Source organism: Macaca mulatta, chromosome 9 (genome assembly GCF_049350105.2).
Source record: "Macaca mulatta isolate MMU2019108-1 chromosome 9, T2T-MMU8v2.0, whole genome shotgun sequence".
Classification (NCBI taxonomy): Eukaryota; Metazoa; Chordata; class Mammalia; order Primates; family Cercopithecidae; genus Macaca; species Macaca mulatta.
Genome location: NC_133414.1, coordinates 128359403 through 128384985, shown reverse-complemented (window position 1 = coordinate 128384985; position 25583 = coordinate 128359403). Strand labels below are relative to the sequence as shown.

The 25583-nt window shown below is 46.8% G+C and overlaps 1 protein-coding gene across 8 annotated transcripts in view; it reads left to right on the top strand.

Moving 5' to 3' along the window:
• The first annotated feature begins 2778 nt into the window (after positions 1-2778).
• Positions 2779-25583, top strand: part of GFRA1 (GDNF family receptor alpha 1) — a 220242-nt gene continuing 197437 nt past the window's right edge. For 2 of the 8 annotated variants that reach the window (XM_015148263.3, XM_015148259.3), the window contains exons 1-4: positions 2779-3268; positions 4147-4432; positions 5302-5595; positions 6838-6921. In XM_015148263.3, coding sequence (XP_015003749.2) covers positions 4393-4432; positions 5302-5595; positions 6838-6921 — 418 coding nt within the window. In that variant the 5' untranslated portion in view covers positions 2779-3268; positions 4147-4392. Of the gene's footprint in view, positions 3560-3693; positions 3863-4146; positions 4433-5301; positions 5596-6837; positions 6922-25583 lie in introns of those variants that run through there. The other 6 variants (XM_077947603.1, XM_015148260.3, XM_077947606.1 and 3 more) reach the window with 4 other exon arrangements.

Here is a 25583-nt window from a genome sequence, read left to right as displayed (position 1 = left end):
TCCTACTCCTTAGCTTCTTTGCCTGCTGATCTCATCCTGACATACCAGAAGTGGGCTGTGTCTTCATGGATTCTTTGACTTCCACAAGAGACTAACAAGGCATCATCATCTTTGTCAACATCATCATCATCATCATCATCATCACCATCATCGTTATCATTATCCTTCCAACTACAACCCCCACTACTGCTGCTGCTTATGAAGTAAGCACTCTATGCACTATTCTACTATTCATATATATATATATATATACATATATATATACATATATATATATATATCATATTAACTAATTCCACACCAACATTATAGGGTAGTGCTGTCCACTATAGCTTGCTGCAATGATGGGAATGTTCTATATCTGTGTTGTCCAATATGGTAGCCACCAGCCACATGTAGCTATTGAGCACTTGAAATATGGTTAATGCGACTGAGGAACGGCATTTTTCTTTTATTTAATTTTAATTAATTTCATTGACATAGCCACATGGCTAGTGACTATTGTATTGGAAAACACAGTTACAGCCTCTGGGGGTTATTGTTACCTTTTTAAAAACAAAGCTCTGTTTTCATCAGTAGCAGGAACTTAATAAGGACTAGTGTGAGTGAATGGTTCAGAAATATGTTATTGAAGCTAACAATACAGATGCTCCTTGACTTCCAATGAGGCTTATGCCCTGATAAACTCATCATAAGTTGAAAATATCATAGGTCAAAAATGCATTTAATATACCTTAAACTACCAAGCCTCACAGCCTAGCCTAGCCTACCTTAAACATGCTCAAAACACTTACAGGAGCCTACAGTTGGGGAAAATTATCTAACACAAAGCTAATTTATAGTAAAGTGTTGACTATCTCATGTAACTTATTCAATACTGAACTGAAAGTGAAAAACGGAATGATTATATATGGTCCATAATCAAAATATGGTTTCTACTGAATGTATATGGCTTTTGCACCATGGTAAAGTCTAAAAATATAAGTAGAAGCATCACAAGTTGGAGATAATCTGTATTTTAAAAAGAAGTCCCACATTCTACATTTGGAGAGCTTTTAGTTCATCCTTCCCCGACCCTGTTAAAATTTGATTCAAAAGAATTCTGTGGAATATATAGGGTAACATAAAGTCATTTCTAAACCAAGAACATTTACAAAAGATGTGGATGATGTCTTAAACCTCATTGTAGTCCAACTATCCCAAGTAGTCAGCACCGGTAAGCACTAGTCCCTCTATTGAAAATTGAAATTCCAATTACTGATTTTCCAAAAGAAGACATTCTCCTCCACTTAAGAAATGGAACAATGAAAGAGGGTTTTCTGTTTCTGGTGACCAGGGAGAAACGGAGTCTTCACACAAAGTCTTAGTTCATATTCAGCCCTCCTTTCCCTGAAACCACATCCCCAGGATTTATCTGGTTTGTTCGTGAAAATATGGAAAAACACTTTAAGGAGAAGAAACTGATCAGATGACTTAATTACATTTCTGCTTAGTCCACCCTGTAACTTAGACTGTTAGAGAGAGAGAACTTAAGTAGCCCTTGGTTTGAACCATCTGTCGCGAAAATGTGACATATGTTTGCTTTGTTTACTCAACAACCAAGTGTAAACTGATACACTGAACTAGAGGATCCCTGAATGGTGTGGCTATGGGTGTGTGTGTATTGGAGGAGGGGTGTCTGATGAGGGCGTCCTTCTCCTCATACCTACCCCGGAGGAACACGCGTACAGCACAAGAGGAGTGCGGATCCGTAGGATGTCCCCCGGGTTTGGGGCGCGCCCCGAGACACAGACCCTCTTTGGCGACTCCACACAATGTGCAGCCTGCCTGCAAGCAGCCGCTGCAGCCTAGGGGCGCGCCTGGCTGATGTGTGGTTGAATGGAGAGCGGCCCAATCCTCTTCCTTCCTCCTCTTCTCCCCGCCCTGACACCCGGGCCTCAAACTTCAACCAAAGCCCGTGCCCTTTTCAATTAACCCCCCTCGATCAAAATGAGCCATTCTTTTCTCTCCTCCGCGGCGGCCCATTGTCTGGCGTGATAGGTTTGCTGATTTGACAGCTGGGCGCACACATATTTGATTCAAACTCGGTCTCCCCGAGAGATGAACTTGGACATCAGCAAAGATCCCGAGCACTGCGGGCTGGCTCCTAGACCAGTCTCCGGACCCAGTGTAGACTTCGGTGCCCCGGGCGCCCCCCGGCGTGCGGGAAGGGGAGCGTGTGTCAGGGGTGGGGGGCGGGGAGTGAGCAGCACGACTGGGAACGAGGGCTATGTACATGTTAGGCTTTTTTAGGCTTTCTTTTCTTTCTTTCTTTTTTTTTTTTTTAAATTTATTCTCGAAACAGCCAAGATGGAGGTCAGCTTATAAATTTCCTAAAGCCAGGTCTGGCCGGGTTTAAATGCAGTGGGTTGGGGGCTCGGCTTTTGTCTCCTTGTCGGAGCTCGAGGACATAGGTAGAGACTGCGTGTGCATGTGTGCGTGTGAGTGTGAGTGTGCACGCGCTGGCGTGGACGAACGGGTGGGCGCATCCCAGGATCGCCGCTCCGGCGTCCTGGATCTGAGTGTGTCTTCTACGCACCAAGTCTTGAATCACAGCCACTAGTGACGTGGGGGGAAAACTTTGTGTTCCAAAGAAGGGTCTGGCTCGATTGCCCTAAGAAGAAAGAGCCCTTGTGCCCGTATGTGTGTGTGTGTGTGTGTGTGTGTGTCTCAGAAAGAGAGAGAGAGAGAGAGAGTGAGAGAGAGAGAGAGAGAGAGAGAGAGAGAGAGAGAGAGAGAGAGAAAGTGTCTGGCAGCACCCGCGGCCGGCTGCAGAACGCTGTGTGTCCTGTGCGCGCGTGCTGTCCGGCCGCGGGTCTCACCGCAAGCGAGCGTGTGCAGCTGCGGCTGCCTGGAGGGCGAGCTTAGGAGGGGGCTGGAGCTGCGGGGCAGCGGGAGCAGGAGCAGGCCGAGGGTCCGCTGGCCAGAAGAAATCTGGCCTCGGAACACGCCATTCCCCGCGCCACTTCCAATAACCACTAACATCCCTAATGAGCATCCGAGCCGAGGGCTCTGCTCGGAAATCGTCCTGGTCCAACTCGGCCCTTGGAGCTCTAGAAGATTGCCGCATCTATTTTTTTCTTTCTTTCTTTTTTTTTTTTTTTTCCTAGGGCAAATAAAGTGAGCCCGGAAAGGGAAGGAGGGGGCGGGGACACCATTCCCCCCGAAAGAATAAATAAGTAAATAAACTGGCTCCTCGCCGCAGCTGGACGCGGTCGGTTGAGTCCAGGTTGGTGGCATTTGGAGCTTTTTTCGTTCTGTTTGGGAACCCATTGCCGCTTCCTGTCCCTCTTCCCCACTCCTTCTTCCTCCCTCCCCCGGCCACCTCTTTCCGTTTTGCAGGCGTCTCCCAACTTTGGGGCCCGGGGGGCGCTCGTGGCGCCGGGCTGCACCTGCCGGGGCGCGCGGGGACTGCGGGCCAGCGCGCTCGCCCTGGGCGGGGGTGCGGAAGCGCCCGAGTCCGGGCACCCGGCAAGGGTGTGAGAGGTGCGGACACTCAGGAGGGAGCCGAGGACACGCGGTGGGTAGGGGCGCAAGAACTGGGTTTCAGCCCCAGTCGGGACATCGGTTCCCCATGGCTTGGCGGCCTCTGGAGGGAGACGAGTCCTGGGGAGAGGGAGGGCGGCGACAGGGGCTAGGGATTGGCGATCTGAGTGGGGAGGGCCGGCGGCTGAGGGAGCTCGGTGGCTGACGGAGGAGGGGGAGGCCAACTTCCCGGGAGAAGGGGCTCTTTCGGCGCCAGGGCTGGCTGGGGAGCTGCCGCCGCCGCCACCGAGGGCTTGTATTCCAGGCAGCGGCCGGCTCCGCTCACGGCGCTCGGAAAGTACCGTTTATTTATTTATTTGCTCGTGTTCAGCCTCTCGGATTGAACCCAACAGACACCCCCTTGGACTTTAGGAACCCTCTTCAGACCTCTCCAGCCCTCACCCCCATTCCCGTGTCAGCGGCCCCTGGAATGCACGCACATGCACCCCGACCCGGGTGGGGGTGGGTCTTCACCCTGGCGTTGGAAAGTCTCCAAAGGCGGGAACGGGGGAGGGGAGAGGGGCTGTGGGGGGAGTCTCCTGCGCTCTCCGCTCTCATCTCAAAGTGCGCCCTCCCTTCCAGGTTGGGTCGGACCTGAACCCCTAAAAGCGGAACCGCCTCCCGCCCTCGCCAGCCCGGAGCTGAGTCGCCGGCGGCGGTGGCGGCTGCCAGACCCGGAGTTTCCTCTTTCACTGGATGGAGCTGAACTTTGGGCGGCCAGAGCAGCACAGCTGTCCGGGGATCGCTGCATGCTGAGCTCCCTCGGCAAGACCCAGCGGCGGCTCAGGATTATTTTTGGGGGGCGGGGACCAGCCCCGCGCCGGCACCATGTTCCTGGCGACCCTGTACTTCGCGCTGCCACTCTTGGGTAAGTCGAGGCCCGCCGCGGGCTTTCTTACCCGCTGAGTCTTTCCTAGGGTCGTTTGCAGCAGCCCACTCCGCCCCCCGCACCAAAATTGGGGCGCGGGTGCGGTGGATGTGGGAGGAAGAAGTTTCGTTTTGGGGAAGGGGATCGCGAATCCCCGGGTTAGGGAGGCGGTGGCGGTGCGGCGCTGCCCGAAGCTTTTCGGGCTTGGTTTTGATTTCCTGTGGTTTTTAATGACCCAGCTTGGCGGGGGACTAAGGAGCCCTCCAGCCCAGGGCCCTGCAACCCCAGAGAGTCTCCGGCAGCTCGCGGAGCCGCGGCAGGCAGGTGGAGTTGGGGAGCATTGGGGGCGGGAGACCAAACTTGGAAAAGTTTTTCCCGAGTAGCTTCTGAGCGCTCTCCGCCCGGCCGACCGCTGACCACGGCTGGCCTGCCCCGCGCCCAGCGCGCGCCCGGTGCCCAGTCCGCCGCCGCGCTTCTCCTCGGAAAGACCCTGAGTTTTAGTCGGGCGGAGCGGGTGGCTGGAGCTGGGGGTGGCCCAGGAGCCCGGGTCGTCGCTCAGGCCAGGATGCCGCGGGGCGGAGGGCCGACGTGCACGGTGGGCAGCGCAGGCTCTGGAGCAAACCCTTAAAGCCCGCGGGCTGAGCCTGAGCCACCCTTCCCTACGGGCCCGGAAGGGAGAGGAGCTGGAGTTCCTGGGGGCGGGAAAATGGACTCCCGGATGGTCGAGAGGTGGACCCGCTCGATCCCTGAGCAGGGCGCCCCCGAAGGCTGGTCAAGCATCCCTGACCTGGGCGCGCGCCCTCGCCCGGATCAGTGGCGTCCCGGGTCCCCGCCCGCCGCACTCAGGCTCCCTCCCCTCTACCCCACAGACTTGCTCCTGTCGGCCAAAGTGAGCGGCGGAGACCGCCTGGACTGCGTGAAAGCCAGTGATCAGTGCCTGAAGGAGCAGAGCTGCAGCACCAAGTACCGCACGCTGAGGCAGTGTGTGGCGGGCAAGGAAACCAACTTCAGCCTGGCATCCGGCCTTGAGGCCAAGGATGAGTGCCGCAGCGCCATGGAGGCCCTGAAGCAGAAGTCGCTCTACAACTGCCGCTGCAAGCGGGGTATGAAGAAGGAGAAGAACTGTCTGCGCATTTACTGGAGCATGTACCAGAGCCTGCAGGGTACGCCCGGAACCTCCCCACACCACCCTGCGTCCCTCCCCGAAGGCAGGCGGGCCCTCCGTCCCCCCGGCCAGCTGATCTCATCCTCCACTCACTTCTCCCCAGCTGCGGAATGAGGACCTTTCATTGGCCCCCAGGGACAACGGCAGCTGGTGTTTGCTGGGCTGACCAGCATTGTTGAGCCTGGTTGTTGGAAAACCCATGAGGAGGTCGGGGGCGCGGCGGGGGGCACCCCTGGGACCCCACTGACCTCTCTGAAACCTGGTCAGAGCATAGGAGGAGGATCCCACTCAAGGACCCCAAGGAACCCACAACTTCTTTCCAAGGAGAGCCAGCCTGGAGCTTTCGGTGGCCTCAGAATAATAATAGGAGGGCTTGCCCTGCAGCTGGTCTGGACTTTCCCCCGGTCTTGTTCCCTTTAGTCTGCTCTGACCTGAGATAGAGTATTGTAAAAGGTCCAGGAAAATCCATTCTATCTTCACCCTCCCCACCAAACGTGATCAAAGGCAGATGTGTGAAAAACCGTTTGTCATCTTACATTAGCTGAGTCTTGAACCAGCTGGTGTGGTTCAACCTCGGTTATCACAGAAGTAGCTCAGGGAGAGAAAGAACCACTTGTCACAACCATCCAGTCCAATGGGAATGTTTTGGTCCTCGTAAGCCAGAGGGGGCTCATGTTTGTAAACCTAACACAAACACCTTGTGTGTTCATTCTCGACTGAGACTCACACGGGAGATATGTATTATACAGATTTGACCTGTCAGCAGCCACTTCCTCCAGAGTCTATTAATGAAAACCTGTTTCAGAGATGGGCTGTTTAATAGCCATGGTACCTGCCTTCCAACTGTATGCCAAGTTTTGGGAGCAAGCAGAAATGTGGGTCTTTCCTGGGTCACCTTTCTTCCATTGGCTCCTGGAGGCAAGCAGGGCTCGTGACGTCATCGGCTCCAGCTTTCCTCTCTGATTTCTATTCCTTTGCAAAGAGTGGGAGAGTTTTCTGGCAAGATCGGGCTGGGTTGTTCTCCAATGTTTTCATGGCACTCTGGGGAGAACAAGGACAACAAAAGCAGAGGGAATGAAAAGAAATAACCATAGAGAAAGAGATGCATTTGAAATCTTTCAAAGTTTCAGCATCTTTTTGTTACACAATCATAACATAATTAGAATTCAGATTCAGCAGCAAAAACCTGCTTGAAATATATGATTTTCATATCTGAGCCCAGTCTTTCTGTTGTTTTTAGGAAATGATCTGCTGGAGGATTCCCCATATGAACCAGTTAACAGCAGATTGTCAGATATATTCCGGGTGGTCCCATTCATATCAGGTAAGCAGATTTATAGTTCCACGCCGATGCTTTTGTGTGCTTGAATTCGTTGGCTTGCATTCTCTTTGGCTCTCAAAGAGCGTATAAGTAGATAGTTGAATGGCACAGTGTTTCTGGGAAATTAGAAATAGGATGATGATAATGAAGAGGCAGAATGCCTAGAGATGATTGTATGACTTGAAAGTAATTCTAAATGAAGTAATGTGGTGTGGTGGTTTGGAAGAGGTTCGAGGGAGATGACTTGGTTGAGTTTTTTGTTTTTTGTTTTTTTTCCACATTAAAATATGATTGGCCATCTCTTGCAAAGGGAGTGCCACTTCTGTCTGTAGGTGGCAATCGTATTCTCTTTTGCTGCACACCTTACATAGTGCCTCCCTGGAAATGGGATCTGTTCAGATTATGCCACTTACTTTACAAGAGGCCTGAATATAATCTTAGATTGTTGAAAAATTTGGGATGAATTCTCTTGTCTGCCTTTGATTTAAAAGATTAAGCTCTGCCATTTGTTAAGAATTCTTTTGCTTCTATTTTTTCCTGAGCAAGTGTGTGCATTTATGAGAGAATGTACTCCTGCCCCAACGGCCCTTTTAAATGTGGTCTCACTTCCCATGGTTTGTTTTGTCTCTCTTTGCAGTTCTATGTGTGGTTTGGAAATGAACTTTGTTTTAGAATTAAGTTTTTCATAACATCTGCTTTCAGACAGCCCATAAATAAGCAAGGCAGTAATTTATCTTTATGACATACAGATTCCAGACTAATGTTGTCTTTATTTATTTACAGTTTAGACATTTTCTCAAGTATATATAGCCACCACAAATTATATGTCTCTCAGTGGTTAAACGTGATGGTTAATGTTGAATTTGATTCTATGAGATTATGGTTTGTAACTGGTGAGAGTGTCCTGGTGTTCTAAATGTTTTGTGTGTGTGTGTTTTTTTTGTTTGTTTTTGTTTTTTTGTAGAAAAGCCACAGGATCAAGGGAGTGTATAAATACTGATATTTTATTTAGGTGTATTATACATGCATTCATCCATTCACCAAACATCCATTGAGCCCCTACTATGTTCTAGCTATTGTGGTTTGGGCAGTGAGCCAGTCATCACCTTGCCCTCATGAATCTTAGAGATAGACAGGAACTGACATTTATCAAGCCTTATTATTTGCCAAGCGCTGTGTTAACAGTGTTACATCATTAATTTATGTAATCATCAAGTGCTTCTTAGGTATTAATATTTCCATTTTATAGATGATTAAATTGAGGCATAGTGAAGTTAGGAAACCAGTGCCAAATCACGAAAGTCTTAAATGGTAGAACCAGAATTGAAACTTGGATTTGTTTGATTCTAAGCTTTTGTAACATCTACCCTTTGCCACTCAGAGTGTGGTTTCTATACTGGCATCATTGACATTGCCAGGGAATTCATTAGAAATACAGGATCTCATTTTAACTACTGAATCAGAATACACATTTTAACAAGATCCCTGGGCTGGGTGCTTCATATGCACATGAAGCTTGAGAAGCGTTCCTCTACATCATTCTGTCTTTTCCTTCAGAGGAAAAGTGTGTGTGTGTGTGTGTGTGTGTGTGTGTGTGTGTGTGTGTGTGAGAGAGAGAGAGAGAGAGAGTCTGTTTTGGCATAAGATATAAGGATACAAGCTTAGTATAAGAGGAATTCAAATGTTTCTCTGTGTAATACCAATAATTTCCACTCCATGTAACTTCTAGTGCTTTCTGTCCCTTTGATCCAGCCAGGACAGTGTTTTAAGCAGTGGAGAGGAGATGTACAGACAAACGTATGTGACCACCTAAGCTCTCCTGGGAGCAGATCTGTAGAAACTAGGATGCAGTGTGGCCAGTGGAGTGCCAGAGGCAAATCTGACCTTCATCCTGCTTTTGAGGGACAATGCCTCTTACCTACTGTCTGCCCTGTGGACTCCTCAGTCTTTTGTACTGATCCCTTGGAAGGGTATGAGCCTCTCCATGGTCACTGATAGTGAGGAAACAGGCAAGGAAGAAGGGCCATTGGGTTTTAATTTCAGAATTTCTACGAGCAATGGGTTTTTGTTTGTTTCTTGCACTGCCGCCCAGGGCCCAGGCTGGAGTGCAGTGCCATGATCTTGGCGCACTGCTACCTTTGCCTCCTGGGTTCAAGTGATTCTCCTGCCTCAGCCTCCCAAGTAGCTGGGATTGCAAGCGCCTGCCACCATGTCTGGATAATTTTTGTATGTTTAGTAGAGAAATACATGTCACCATGTTGGCCAGGCTGGTCTTGAACACCTGACCTCAAGAGATTCACCCGCCTCGGCTTCCCAAAGTGCTGGGATTACAGGTGTGTGCCACCATGCCTGGCCACAATGGGGTTTTTATTATTTTTTTTTTAACTTTTTTTTTAGAGACAGGGTCTTGATCTGTTGCCCAGGCTAGAGTGCGGTGGCTTGATCACAGGTCACTGCTGCCCCGAACTCCTGGGCTCAAGCGATCCTCCTATCTTAGTCTCCCGAGTAGCTAGGACTACAGGTGTGCCACTACACCGGCTAGCAATTGAGTTTTTTAACACTCATTTTCCCTCTCAGAGTTGCTCTTTCATTTGTATAATGAGGTAATTGGAGTAAATAATCTCTAATCGTTACAGTCCGTGGATCTGAGAAAAGGTTGGGCTCATCTCTAGAATTCTTCCACAGTTCTCTTACGTCACCTTCTCCAGCCTTGCAATCATTTCAACTCTTAAGGAGGCATGGTCATTCTCAGATACCACAGGTTTGTCTGAATTTATGAGTACTGGACATTCTTCTGCATGGGCCGAGTTTCACTTATGCATTCCTTGGATCTCATTCACAGGCCAGGTTTCTTTTCACAGAAAGTATGATCTGGAGTTTGTGAGCCCTTCCTGCCTAGAACCCAGAAATCATAATGAATCAGCCAGAGCCAGAAAGGCCTTGTCTAGAGCTCCATTTTCTATCTCAAGGGCATTGGCTTTAGGTTCCAGCACTAATGAGCTTTGACCTCTGACAGTGACTGTGCTCCTTAAGTGGGATAGTAAAGCCAAATGGAACCTCGAGAGGCTTTAAGTCATTGAATAATGCATATTATCCAGTTTGGCCTTTGTAGGATGGAAAAAGATGGAGGAACAGGACGATAAATGTTGCTTTTCACGGTTTGAATCTGAGCTTTCTAGAACATCCCTTCTGTCTTGAAAATTTGTCTGAGGAAACCAGGACAACAGTGTCTCTGCTTTTCACAGATATGGTAGCAATCAGAGTTTCCATATTTGGATATCTCTGCCTAACATGAAGAGCATGTTTATCCACATACACTAAGGGTGAGCTGAATCCTCCCAAGGAACAAGACATGTTTGACATTCTTGTGTTTCCATTTTCCTTGGATTCCTCAAACCCACGGTCATTTTAGCCATTGTTTGCTTGCTAACCACATAAAAGGCCTTGCTGATGTATTATCAGTGGTCTGTTGGGAACAAGCAGGAGAACAAAAATAAGGTGGAATCTAAAAACCGTCCTCTCTGTTTTGAAGCTTGAAATGCAGAAGGGAAACCAAGTAGCCAAGTCAGGAGAGAACTGCAGAGGGAGGGTGGAGGGCTGCTTTCCAGAAACCTGAGAATGGAAGCCTTTGGCCCCTGGGGCACGATTAAGGGCTTAAGGAGGTGTGTTTCCTGTGGGGTGAGGCTAGTGTGGGTTTTAGGGGCCTGGAACATGAAGTGAGTGGGAGGACACACAGGAAAAAGTAAGCCAGTGCAAGAGGATGTCGGAGGAGAGGCAGGAACACAGAAGCGTCCTGGGATCCCAGAGGGCAGAGCTGTGTGGGCGCTCAGGGGCTCAGAGGCAGAAGCTAGTATGCGCAATGCACTGTTTAGCATCTGCGTCTCTCTCAGCCAAGCTCTCTGCTCTTGCACCTCTGTTCTGCCCCTGCTTTTCTTCCTCAGAAAAGTTCAAGACACAGCAAGAAGTAAATAGGGATTTGAAAGGATAATGAACCAATTGGCAATTTTTTTTTTTTTTTGGACTCTCTGGAGTGGAAGAACAAAGCAGTGAGAAATTTTGAAAATGCAGTAAGTGCTAAGAAAAGCCTGAGGATGGGGATCAGAGGGAGGACAGAAGCACCTCTTTGGCAGCAAGGTTTAAAACTATTGATTGGGAGACTGGATTTTTGTAGAGAAGTCAGGAGATGCCAGGCTTTCCTTAATATGCAAGTTAATGATATTGCATGCAAGAATCAAGTGGATAGATTGTAGGGAAAGAGTAATGTTAGGTTTTGAACATCCTGATTTTCTGGAAGAAAAGGTCGCAGCTTCTAGCGCTCGTCATTTTCCTACCAAGTCCTAGGAGTGACTTTGACCTTCCTGGGAAGCCTTAGGATCTCCAGATTGGTTACCAAGTAATTGGAAGTGGTTTGCTCCAGGATGAGATGCACCTAAACTCTCTTTTGAGTCTTGCCTCTTTTTTTCTGAGTGATTCTGTGAATAATTAGCCATGTTTAGCATTTCTGTTCAAATGCACCATCATATTTAAGTCATTATTTTTAAAAAAGTTATTACACAGTTTACATGTTGGAGAAGAGCCTTGTAACATCCCCTGCTTTCTTGTCAGGTCATGACGAGAGAAAGCCTTGTAAATACCAGCTATTAGGGGTCGTGGTGGTCCTTTTCTTGCCACTCAGCTGTCTAATCCTGGTTCCTATATTTGAGAACCCCCATTCATTTCCTGTTATTTACTCTGGCATATGGTAAACTCCTTAGTGGGCCAGTGGAGGCCCTGCTCTCCATCTTGAAGCCCCACACCCCCTCTCCACTCAAGCTCACTGAGCCGAACAATTCCCCAAGTATTTCATGTACATTCACTTTCCTGTGCCTTTGCACATGGCCTTGCCTTTACTTAGAAAACTTCTATCAGTTCTTTAAGACCAAGATCAAATTTCGCCTCTGAAGGCGTTTGCTGGAATCCCCCCAAACAGGCAATTCCACTCAGGACTCCCTCGTGCTCCGTCGTGCTCTTGCCTTTATGGTAGCCATTAATCACAGCATATCGAGAGGACTTATTTATGTGTCTGTTTTTCCCACTGGAAAGTCGGAGACTTGCTTGGTATGCCGGGTGTCAACTCAGCACCAAGCATCCTTCTTGATCCTGAGCCGGCATTCTGTCAATCACGAGTAGTTGAATGTTAGAGAAGAAGGGTCCCTAGAGATCTAGTCCACACTCTGTTTTATAGACTTGAAGCTCAGAGAGGGGAGGGGATTGGACAGGGTCACAGTGCTTGAGGGTAGGCTTGGGGACCTTTGCCAGGTCATGGCACTGGTGTAGGGGGAGCCAGCGTTGGCTCCTTTCTGTCTGCATACTCTCTGGACAAGCCTCATTCATTCTGGAGACCTCAGCCACCACTTACATCGATGACTCAGAGCCTTCCTTCCTACTGCAGCCTCTCCTGAGCGCTAAACCAGCATTTCCAGCTGAGTCCTGGACGACTCCATCTGGCGGTGTATCAGTTAACTCAAACTTAGCATGTCCAGAATGGATCTCATCATCTCTCCTTTGCTCCTTATACTCTCTCTTCCTGGATCTCCAGTTTTATTTAACAGCATTATTGTCTTCCTAGTGATCTGCACTATAAGTTGTGGAGTCATCTCCGTCCTTTCCACTGTCTTCAACCCTTCAGTCTGACTCATCACCAAGCCCTGCTGAAATTACCTGCTGTCTTTTGAATTGCTCCCTTCTTTCCACATCATGGATATAACTGTCTTATCTCTCACTTGAACTCTGCATGGGCTTTTCCAACTGACTTCCCTAGCTTCTCCCAGTCCAATCTGACCTCCTCATTTCCAGGTCTTGTGCACCTTGGTGACTTCCAGGAACACTTTGGCTTCAGTCTTCCTTCATTCCTTTACTAACTGGCTTTTGATCTCGCCCCAGCCACCATGTATCATAGACAAGACAGGCTGAGCAGCTGCCGTTCTACCAGCACTCTGGGCAGCTTCATCCCTCCATATTTTGCACCTGCCATTGCTGGGAGAAAGAACGCATGCTCTGGAGTTCCACCAACCTAGGTGAATGAATCCCAGCTCTGCCACTCACCTTATCTTGAGCTCACTGTGCCTCAGGTTCCATGGGTGTAAAATGGGATGATGATAATGCCTACTGTATAGGTTCTTGTGGATTAAAGATGCCATATGTCAAATATCAGGTATAGTGCCTGAAACATACTTGGTCCTCAATAAATCTCAGTCCTTTTTAAAGCTACACTAAGGTGATGTTGGCGTGCTCCTGACTCAAGATTGGGACTCTTTTCAGCAGACCACATTGCCTCATCAGAGAACGATGATTCTATGTCTTGCAAAAGGTAGCAAACCTGAGCCTTCAGGAAATGAAAAATCTATCCTCTATCCAAAAGGCCCTAGAGCCAAGTCCTGTCTCTTAATCACCCGGCCTGAGGCTTAGCTACCCTGTGGGGAAGGTCTTCCTTATTCCTGTACCGAGTCTCTCCTTTTCCCTTGGACCCCTGTCCTCATGCCCTGTGGTTGAAAGTGAGTTGGTTGCAGCTGGAGATCACCTGGGGTGGGAGCTTTTCCTGTGCTTAAGGATTCTTGTGATCAGCCTTCCCTTCCAAGCTTGGCTGATTCCTATTCCTCTAACCTCTCCCCATAAATCTTCTTTCCAGTACCCCTCATAGTGGCAAGAATTACTGCTCCCTGAGAAGGGCATGCCTTAAACCTGGGAGATGCTTCCGTCTGCAAAGGCTCTGCTACGTACACTTACATTTCACTTTCACAGACCACTACTTTTGGTTTTTATTCTCTCCCTCTTCTGCCCCTCAGCAATCCATTTTTATTGTAGAACAATAGGAAATTGCAAACAGGTAAAAAAGGAAAAGAAATTTTAATCACCCAGTGTCCTACCACCCCAAAATAACCGCTGTAAACATGCTAATGGGAGCCTTTTCCAATTTTTGCTATATATGTAAATATGCATAGATGTGTAAGTACATACATGCATACATACATATATGTTTTTTACAAAAATGGTGTCATAATCTACATCTACTCTCTGATTACCTGCATGATGATCTGAAAAACCTATGTCTTTCTGTCTCACTGACCAGTTCCTAAAGGCAATATTTTATTATTTAGATTAAATGTCAACCTCAAGAAGGTCCATGAATAAAGGAGTAGGACAAGCTAGTATCTCTACACTTGTGGCAAAGACCCGAATGTTCCAGCGAAGGCTGTGAAGGTACAGACAGTTAAATATTTTGCATAGAGTCATTGTAGGTCCTGTTACCAGAAGAAGGGAGATAAAACATCAGTGAGTGACAGGTAATTGCGTGAACTGAAGATTGTTACAAGGTGCAAATTATTTATAGCCAACATGTCTGTCCTCATTCCTTCTTCTTAGTCCTCTGAAGTATTTCTTTTTGCCATCTCTTAATTTTTCTGCTGTCGAAGCTTGTTCTTTCCAACGGATGTCCTTTTTGTTTTTTGTTCTCTGGGACATAGTAGCAAATTCTCAAGAGGATGTATCCATTGGGGCTTGTTTGGTAAAAGAGTATGGATCCAGCAGTCAGGAGATCTGGGTTCCGCTTCCAGCATCATTTACCCCTAACTAGCTGGGTGACCTTGGGCCAGTGTCTGCAGGTCCTGAGAGTCATCTGCTCCTTTTGTAATTTGAGGGCAGGGGCCTAGAGTGAATTTTAACATATTAGGTTGGTGCAAAAGTAATTACTGTTTTTACCATTACTTTTAATGTTTTCATTCCTTTTTGAAGAGCCCGTATGTTGAATCTTGCGTAGTTATTCAGTTAATTATTCTGGAACTATTTTTCTTTCTAGCATTTTATTCATGCCAAGAAAACTTGGGATCTTGGCATATGTCTTTCATGTTAATAACCTTTATAAAGTATGATTTATTCAACGTATACCTTACTTTGAACTAGAATGGCATCTTATTTGAATACATGGAAGAAGATAAAGTACAAAAGAAAATAAGTAAATGGAGAAAACGGGGAAAAGTGAAAATGAGAGTAGAAAAGAGAAAATGAAGCCAGGAGTGAGCTCAGTACACAAATGCATGCTACAAGATTATATTTCAATAAATTAAATGATCGGAAGTGCCACGTTTGTTTCACAAAAGGATAAATAAAACCACTGGATTTGTAGATGCAGTAGGACATCTGGAGGTCATCCTAGTCCTGTCCCCTTATTTTACTGATAAGAAAGCAGAATTCCATAAATTGATAGGACAATGGAACATAAATTGTCTACAACAGTGATGACAAGTAAAATTAGGTGTGCGTTTGCTTTTAAATGGGTCTTTGAAACTCTCCATATCTTGGCATTTCCCCACCTCAGTTCAGTTGTCTTTCACCTCTTCAAATCTGTGGCCCCGCTTAGGATACAACACTTTTTTTTCTTTGTTTCTTTTAGCTTGAGAGCCACAGCCTTTGACTTAAGGAGGTAGTTGTCCATTGTTTTGGAACAAGCGTTAATTAATAGGTCTCTGGCAACAAGAACTAGTGGCTGGAATGTTAATTTTCATATTTCTTGGCACCCTTCAGGGTTGTCTGTAAGGAAAAGTGAGAAATTATTTGTTGCTTTAAGCCATGTCAGCCCTCAGATTTTTTTAAAAGATAATCTTTCATTCAGAGTTTTTTGTTAAAGGAGCTAACCACTTCCTGTAATTTAGAGACTCAACTAGCTGGGTCAGTGATGAAAATGAATGGGTAATTTGCATAAGGGGCTAATTTATTGTGTCTCCCGGGCATTTCTTTCATCTCTCTTTCCATTCTAATTAATGTTCTAAGAGGGTCTATCGCCATATCAGAAATTAGGGGTGAAAGCAGCTATTGTTAACCTTTATTATTATGATTTTTTATCTTCTGTAATCTTTTAACCATTTTCTTTTCATATCCAGGATTTACATAGACAGGGCTGTGGGGTATACGGAGAGATTTTAGGGGTGTACCCTTTTACAATCTTTCTTCAAATAGTAGGCTGTTGTAAAAATAAAAATGACTCAGGATAGCTCTCCAGCCACAGGAGGATTTGCAAACCATATAGAAGTATGCAGCCATGGTGGCAGAATTGTTTCTAAATACAAGCTCTCAAAAACATCTTTATAAATGGCTATGCAGACATACAGGCATATATACATTTGTATATTTGCCTGCTCACATGTGCATGTTTTTATAGTGTGTGTTAAGTGTGGACACGATAAAAAATTTTGCCTCAAAAAGATCTTCTTTGACACATGTTTCAGTTGGTCCTGGCTGTGACAAAGGCGGCTGTGTGTGCGAGTGTGACACAGCTGAGGAAAGGCAAGAGAACAAGCAATTTCTTCGAAAATCAATTGCAATTTACTCCTACTAAATTGACCGAGGGTCCGCCCCATCCACGCATTAGCATATGACAGACTTTTAATCATTTGGTCAAGTGGCCTATTTTTGGTCAAACTGCAGTTCCCTTTGGAACTCTGCCCATCCCAGAACTGTGTATTCTCCTCATTGAATCCTCAGTCTCTTGAAAGGGGAGGTGAGTGAGCAAAGAGGAATCCCGCTGGGGAAGCCCCTACCCTGTGTCCCCTTACCGTGCTGTGTGTCCTGCACTAAGCTGCCCTTTCACAGACTTATGTTCTTCTGGTCCTCCACCATGCTAAAAGGTACGTATTGTGCCCTCTGATTTCTGAGGAGGAAAGCTGGGATCAGAGAGGTTGAGTAGCTTTCTTAAGGCCACACAGCTGATACGTGGAAGAGCTCCGATTCACTTCTTGTTCCTGTGACTCCAAAACCTGTGCTCTTTCTGCTGTTAGGTGATGAAATTTTAAGCACAGACCAGGATCCCTTATTTAGAAGGAGCTATCTACTCCCTTTTCTCCCTCCTTAATTCCCAGCTTTCTCCTCGGTCTTCCACCCTAAAACACTGTTTGACAAAGAGCCTTTAAAGTTGCAATATACACCACTACCTGTTATTTTAATATTTGGGCCTGCAGTCTGATGGGTTATTAATTGACAACCAAAATCCAGAGCACGCGTGCTATTAAAACCATTCCTGCGGAACTGCAGAAATATTAACCAAAGAAGCAATTTCTGGATTGTATCTTTTTTCATTTCAGTGTGAGATGGAAGGCTTCGAAAGTGGAGCAGAATGCCTAGGGCCATTTTTTTGTCATGTTGTTGTATAAATAGCATTACACAGTGATTAAAAAAAAAAAAAAGGAATACATAGTTTAGTTCCACTTTAAGGTGACCTAATGTGCTATTCATTTGTCTTCCACCATGCTGGTGCCACTTTCCTCTAGGTCCCTGTGAACTGTGTAAGAAGCACCATGCCGGCTGTGATTTCTGTTGCCCTTTGCACATGATCGTTTTGTGTGCAGTTAATAATGTATGAAAATAAGTATTGATTGCATTCTTTGTAGGAGAAGGCCAGCAGGTTTCTTAAAGCCCATGTTTATGAAATGTTTCATTGATTCCTGTTACAACGAGTTTTGAATAAAACACTTGATGAAGAAGATACCAGGAGATCCCTGAATTCCGGAGAGTTCTCAATGGAACCACTATATATAGTCTTCCAAGTTTGGGAATGGCAAGTGGCATTTGAATGGGAAAAGAAGCGATCAGGCTGAACATACTCCCAATTCGAAATAGTTGCCTTCCCCATGATACTTAAAGAGAAGTAAAAATAATAATTACAGCAGCTGTGAGTTGTAGCGAGCCAGGTGTTTTATGTATCATAACTTGCTTAAGCCTTGTTCGGTAGAGGTACTCTTAGCCCCACTTGGTTGGTGGATAAGGGAACTGGGGCTCAAGTGAGAAACTTGTCTTGAGGGCACACACCTCAGAAGTGGTAGAGCCAGCATTCCCATCCAGGAAGCCTGGCTTCAGAACTCATGCAGTAGCACCCATTTGCATGTATATAACATGCATGGGAGAAATAGCCCATGAAAATATCCTATGAAAGTGAAGTGCACGAACTGCATAAAGGATTATTAGATATTTTTTACTGAGTGATATGTATGTGGGTATATGATGCATATAATATATATAACATATTACGTTATATATATTACATATATGTTATGTATACATTACATATTATGTTACATATATATTTATACTTATTTTGGAATGAAGAGAAGAAGAGGTAAGTTTTTATAGTCTCTATCAGTTTTCAGTTTTTCAGTATGACAGAATTTCATTTCTGCCAAATTCATTCATCACATATTTATTAAGAACTTACTATGAGCACAGTGGGAGGCCCAGGTGATTCAGAGGTAAATAGGAATTGTCCTCTAAGAATTCCCGTTTTTGCTTTAGAGATAGATGTAAACAAGATAAATTATGATGAATGAGTAGAACCCTGTAGAAAGCTCACATGTGGCCCTAAGATGGGAATAATGGACTGGATGGTGTTGTGGGTCAGAGAAACCTTGCAAAAGGGGACTTTTCAGCTGGCTTTTATGGAATGGATAGGAGTTTGGTGAGGAGAGCTGACTGGTGAGAGCATTCCAGGCAGAGGCAACAGCCTGGGCAAAGGCATGGTGTGTCCAGGGTTTGCCGTGGCTTGAGCAGCAGGTATGAGGAGTGGTGTGAGAAGAGCTGAGCAGAGAGGCAGGTTTGTCACACTCAGGGGCTTGGCCTTTGTCATGGAAGACAGGAAAGGAAGATGGCTAATTTGTCTCAGCATTGCTGAAATTTTTAGATTGAATCGGATGAAATTGCCATTTTAGTAGGTCAACATGGTAGAATAGCAACAATTTCAGACAGTTCAACTTAATATAGTTTTGTGTCATAAAAGCACACTCAGGGGCTCTGGATGCTTCTCGACCAGAGAAGGACATAAGACCTGCTGTGGGTGAGTAACCCCTCCTCATAGAAGGTACCTTCTGGGAAAACAAAAAATGAGGCCAGGAGCACTGTGCTATTAGCCTCAGCTCCAGGTGGAAATGGAGCAAGAGCAAGTGTGGGTCAAGTTCAAGCTCCTCCCTTCCGGATACACCTTCTTGAGGAGAAAGCATGCACAGGCTCGGAAGGCAAAGGCCAAGTGCACGGAGCCCACCATTTAGGTGCCGAGGGCAGCGAGGACAGAGGAGCAGGAGTCCCTGAGGCAGGCTGGCTGCGTCTCCCTGGGTGGTCCTGGGAAGGTGCGGTGGGGGCGAGGTGGGGGAGTACAGGTAAACAGAAAGACAGCAGAGCAGACAGGGGCCAGCAGGAATCAATCTAGGAAGCTGGGTCATCCTGAAGGGCCTTGGCTGCTAGGAGGCGTTTTGGCTTGTGGTAGGAGAAAGGTGGTCTCTGACAACGGTTCATTGGGACCCTGTGGATGCTGAGTGGCATGGCTGGTGTTAGGAGGCCTCCCCTGGTGGACAGTGGGGATGTGCACAGTATGGGTCCCTGAGAGGATGGCTCCCATCTGCCTTTCTGCAGGGTCCCAGCCTCAACCCCAGCACTGCCCTTTGTCCTGGGCTCAGGTCGGACTTCTGCTCTGTCACTTGGGAGCGGTGGCTCAGGTGTGGGTGCCTGGCTCCCTAGGCAGTGTCGTCCTCCTCCCTGGGAGGGATGGTGCTGTCCAGCCTTTCCTGGACCTCTGGAAACCTGCTGGCACCCGTTTGGAGGACTTGAGGTATGGGCTTGTTTATTCATTTATTTTGTATTTGCTGTTTTCTTCCTCTGACTCTCCAGTCTTCTGCCTTGCCTAGCTGTTTACTGTGCCAAATTCTCAACTGGATTCAGAACATTTCGCAAGAGAATGTCTCAATGAAAACTCAAGGGTTCTAAATAAAGAGAGTTGTGTTAATTGAAAGCAGTGCCCACTCACCCCAGGGAGCACCTGCTCGAGGGGAGAGGATGGGGAGGAAGGGAGGGAGGGCTGGGAGTGCCTATGCAGCCCACAGAGCTGGCTCCTAAGAAGCTACTAAACCCTCTCTGTGTGTCCTACCCTGCGCCCATGCTGTGTTATGACATTGTTTTGATGACCGATGACATCAATGGGGCTGGGGTGGGAAGAGGTGGTGCTGCCCTTTTCAGCTACTGATGATCCCTGGGAGGAAGGGCAACACGTTCCTAGGTCAGGACCTACCGGGCTAACCCTCTGCATGCATCCCAGAGATAGGGCTGGGAATAGGGAGGGGCAGGGGAGGAGGTCCTGATGATCCCAAAAAATATATGTGCTGCAGAATAGCACAGTGGCAAGGAGCAAAAGCCTTGGAATTAAGCGCACTCGGGTTTGAATTCCATGTTCCAGCACTTAGTAGCTGTGAGACCACAGGTAAATACTTACAAAGTTCTAGGTCCTGTATGTGTAAATGGGGCTAATAATAGTATCCAGTTCATAGGGTTGCTAGAAGTAACACTTAGGGAATGTTTCATTCGTTTTTGGCCCTCCTGAACTGTGCAGGAAACAGGGGTGGACGGGTGGGGTGACTGCCAGTGCCTTCCTTTCCTATGCATTCTCACTCCCTTTCTCCTCCTCCCTCAATTTATTAGCATGAAACAGGAATAGTAGATGATTTGAGTGCATGCAGATCTCTTCTGCTCTGAAAAGAAAAGAAACACCAATAGCCATACCCGAAATTACAATTACCAGTCAGTCCAAAACATTGATTTTCTACTCTACGCCTAAGCAGTAACTCAGGTTTCTTGAGAACTTACTGTGCGCCAGAGAATGTGCTAGATGCTGGGAAGATGGTGGTGAGCCAGAAAGTGCAGAGTACAATGCCATGTAAAGGAAGGGGAGAAGGAGAGAGGAAGAGAACTAGGATGCAGGAAGGAAAGTTCTGGAAGGGGATGGCAGAGAACTAGGATGCAGGAAGGAAAGTTCTGGAAGGGGATGGCAGAGAACTAGGATGCAGGAAAGAAAGTTCTGGAAGGGGATGGCAGAGACCGGAATGCACCCGGTCGTGCTATGTCGGGCGCACCCGACATAGCATTCCCCCGTCTAAACAATATAAGCTTCTGACTCCTCCCCCCTTCTTTCCTACTACTAATTGCATCAGCCGTAGTAGAAGCTGGCGCTGGAACAGGCTGAACAGTGTACCCCCCTTTAGCAGGAGGGATGTGGGGAGTGGATTCCAGGTAAGCTAACCCATCAGTGGGAAAGGAAAGGGCGTGTACCCAGCCAGCACAGAAAATTAATACTGAATATGCTAGCCCTGTGTTGAGTGGATGTGAACATGGTTGAAACCTAGTTTTTTTTTTTCTGATGATTCTCAAGAATGTTTAAAAAATGCAATGTTTGCAAACAAAGTAGAAACAGTTGAAGCATTGTTTTCTATTAGCAGTATAAGGTTCACTGGCTATGGGTATTTTTTCCTTCTTGCTTTCCAAATTGTAATTTTAAAAGATGAGGCATTTCATATTCAAGAATTTCCTTTGTCTGAAATAAATTATTCATTTCTACTCAGTTTCAGAAACAATGAACATAATACTTAATGCATCATAATTAAGCGGGTGTAGCTTCATATAAAATTATGTTCCATGCATTTTGGTGGCAAACAGAGCAGCATATCCTATATCTTGTCGACATTTGTTCCTCATAAGCAAAATATAAAGAAGCTGAAGCCCAGAAATGTGTTTTCTTTCCTCTCATGGTGGAGGAGGGGGTAACTTTAGACCCAGGCAGCCTTGTTTTTGACATTCCACAGCTGTTGGTGGCTTTGTCAGTCTGCAGAGAAAGTGAACTTACTGCAACTATCTTGTGCATGGGGTCAGGTGAGGGTCAGAATTCTTGAGTACCACACATTTATCTCCGTCTTCTTTGTCTGGGTTTGAGATCTCTCTAGAATCCTCTTGTGGAAGGGCATTGCCCGGAAATGACTTCCTTTGGGGTTTGGTGGCAGCTGTTTTTTTTTGAATACTGGCTGGTTGGTCATGTGGCAGTTTTCTGAGGATCTGGCCCTGAGATATTCTTCCTGTGACAAGGTTCCTCTTTAGGAAAATAGGCATTGCCAGCAAGGATCAAGATGTCCATGAATGTCCACTTTAGACTTGAAGATTTAGCTGTTCTGGTTCCCAGGAGCATTTTTTGGGATGCCTTGACTCAAGTTCCAGCCCTGAGGTCAGAGTGACAGCTGGCTCTGGTTGCCAAAGGGCAGTTGTCAAAGAACATTAATTGTGAAATGTGTGCTGGGCTCCCATCAGTAGGGTAGGGGATGCCTGCTTTCCCTCCCTCCCTTCCTTCCTTCCTTCCTTCCTTCCTTCCTTCCTTCCTTCCTTCCTTCCTTCCTTCCTTCCTTCCAGTCAGGGTCTCACTATGTTGCTCAGGATGGTCTCAAACTTCTGTCTCAAGCAATCCTCCTGCCTTGTCCTCTCAAAGTGTTGGGATTATAGTCATAAGCCACCATGCCTAAACAGGAGATGTTTTCATAGGCTATTTCTTTTTTCTTTTCTTTCTTATTTATTTATTTATTTATTTTTTGTTGTTGTTATTTTGTTTTAAGACAGTCTCTCTTTGTTGCCTAGGCTGGAATGCAATGGTACGATCTTGGCTCACTGCAGCCTCTGCCTCCAAGGTTCACGAAATTCTCCTGCCTCAGCCTCCTGAGTAGCTGGGATTACAGGCACCTGCCACCACGCCTAGCTCATTTTTTTTTAATATTTAGTAGAGACGGGGTTTCACCATGTTGGCCAGGCTGGTCTCGAACTCCTGACCTCAGGTGATCTGCCTGCCTTGGCCTCCCAAAGTACTGGGATTACAGGCATGAGCCATTGCACCCGGTCTCATAGGCTATTTCATTTAATCTTCACAAAAGCCTGAGTGTTAGCCTTGAGTGTGCATGAGGGGCATTATTCACATTCTGCATAAGAGGAAACCAAAACTCGGAGAAGTCCAGTGACCTGCCTAAGGCTACATAGCTAGTTGGTGGCAAATCCTGAATTCGAGCCAAGTTTGTTCAGCTGCAAAGGCCTAGCCCCTTGCATGCTATCCCCCTTGTTGCCATTTTGATTGTCAAGAACAAAAGTAGCTAGATGCAAGATGGATCCTCAGCTACCTCTGGTCTAAGCACTGTTTGTATTTGAATAGAAAACAAAATTACATGTTTTTTATTTTAGAGAGGCTTAGGAAGAAGGCCCCGGACTTGGCCAGAAGGTTTCCTGGATGCCTCTCTGTCCTTGACCCTGGTTTCTTTCTTTCTTCTTTTATTTTTTTCTTTTGTGAGACAGAGTGTCTCTCGCCCAGGCTGCAGTGCAGTGGTGCGATCTAGGCTCACTGCAACCTTAGCCTCCCAGGTTCACACGATTCTCCTGCCTCAGCCTCCCGAGTAGCTGGGACTACAGGCATGCACCCCTATGCCTGGCTAATTTTTGTATTTTTAATACAGATGGGGTTTCACCATGTTGGCCGGGCTGTTTTTGAACTCCTGACTTCAAATGATCCACCCATCTCAGCTTCCTAAAGTTCTGGGTTTACAGGCCTCAGCCACCGCAACTGGTCTTGACCCTGGTTTCTGTCCGGTGCCTGCCCTGGCTGGCTGGACTCACTGCAGAGCCCTCCAGGGATCCTGGCACTCTGTGCTTCCACCTAGGTGCCCATGACCTCCAGTTCTGCAGTTTCTGTGGCATCTGTTGCTCTGTTATTTCCTATGTGGCAGAGTCCTCCGGGGAATTTGTGGATGAACTCTGATTTTTGTGAAGCCCTCATTTCGAACAGGCCTATCCAGCTGCGTGCTAGGTAGTCCCATCTAGATATCCTGGCCATAACTCAAACATGGTCTGTATTGAACTTGCCTTCTCTTTTAATGTTGTGGACAGAGGAAGAGGCACATTAGAACCTTAGGGAGATATTTTTATATTGTGGGGGGTGGAGGGGGAGCAGTGCTATAGTAGAAAGGATGTAGATTTGGAGTCAGACTAAGTTTGCATCCTGACTTCATCCTTTCATAACTTAGGCAGGTTGTTTAATACCTTTAAGCCTCAGTTTCCTGATTTGTAAAATGTAGACAGTATCTGCTGTGCCGTGTCATTGTAAGGACTGGATCTGTGTTATGAGACAGCGTGTTGAAGCCTATCACCCAATCACAGTGATAGAAGTTGTTAGTTGAAGACAAGAATCTGTTTACTGGCTTCGAGAGATCGCACTGCACCTGGGAAGGGCAGGTGGTCCGTGTGCTGGTCCTTCCAGCTTTCCAGGGCGGAAGTGGTGAGGGTGCGTTTCAGACTTCGTGGCTGCTCTCTAGAGACTGCTCAGTACATTTGTACTTGCCACCTGAGATGCATGACCACTGATAGCCTGGCTTGCCTATAAGACAAAGCAGCCCCATCATGCTGCAATAGGCACCAGCTGTATACCTCACTTGGTATTACCTGCAGCCTTGCCTTAGGGTTACTACATTTTTCCACATTTCTTGCAGCCTGGTGGAGCTGAGGCAGATGCACCTGAGCGTGAGGGCAGCCATTGACCTGTTCCTCCACGTGCTTACCCTTCATTAAGAGAAAGTGCAGTCGACGTAGATAGAAACAGCCTCTCAGAAATGGCTCTCATGCAGATCCGGCTTGCTGCTCGTGTTGTGGGCGAGCCTTGGAGACTGAGGGAAGGTGAAGTGCTTGTGAGTTCCTAGGCAGAGTGAGTACCCTGCGTTGGATGTAGAATTTTCCTATTAAGAGCAGAACAAAACAGGTTTTTAGATAAGCACTCTGACGTGGGCCAGAAATGCCTGGCAAATATTTACTCTAGATGTAAAACACTCACAAAGTCAAATGTTGTTTAGAAAACCCTAAAATAGAAAATTTATGCTCAGGGTTTTATATTTGGTAATTGTAAAAAGAAAAAAAAAAAGGCCTATTGTTGTCTGTGTCCTCTAAGCTGGCTTTTACAATGTGGAATGACGACAAAGCCTCCTTTGCCCACCCTCCTGCCCATTTTTGCTCCTCTGCCCTTAGTCAGCCTCATGACTGCATTTCCAGCCCCTTCTCAGACGCGTACCTCCTCCGCCCATCCAGGTGACTGTGGCGTGTTTTGCTTGGTAAGCCCTGGTTGTGGGCCTGGCACCATTTCACCTACTTCTCCTCTTGAAACTGAGCATGGGATGCTGGAATTGACAGATTTGCCTCCCCACCAGCTCCCAGGTATAAAGGAACTCTACTGGCCAAAGTGTTTAAACTCCTAGAAGGCTGGCATTGGACTTGAGATATTCTTTGTATGTGTCAGACACCTGAGTTAAGAGTCTCCGAATGTCCCATTATGCGTTTTTTGCCAGACCCTTCTGTTCCTCTCTGGCAAAGCAGAGTGTTTGGACCATACCAGTGGTTCTAACCTAGCAACCTCACACATTTTGTGCATCAGTGTCTCGTGGGGGAGGTGTATGATATTCTGAGACATCCACCCCCACCCTTACCCCAGGTGTGCTGTCTTAGGTGAAAACTGCTATGCTATGGTGGATGATTTGCCCAGGAATTTTCTGGCTCTGACCTGCTATGTGCTCTTTGGAGCTTGGTCAAGGATCTTTGGATGACTTCTTCCTTCAGTCCATCAACAAATGTCTACTGAGCCAACTTTTGTGGGCTGGACATTGTGCTAGGGTCCTGGGGACATTGGCATGGGCAGGATGAACTCATGAAACTTATAGTCTAGTAGAGGAGACATATGAATTAAAATGCATGTGTTTTGATGGCTATCAGTATTCTGAAGAAGAAAACTGACCAATATGATAGGTAAGGGAACAGAGGGG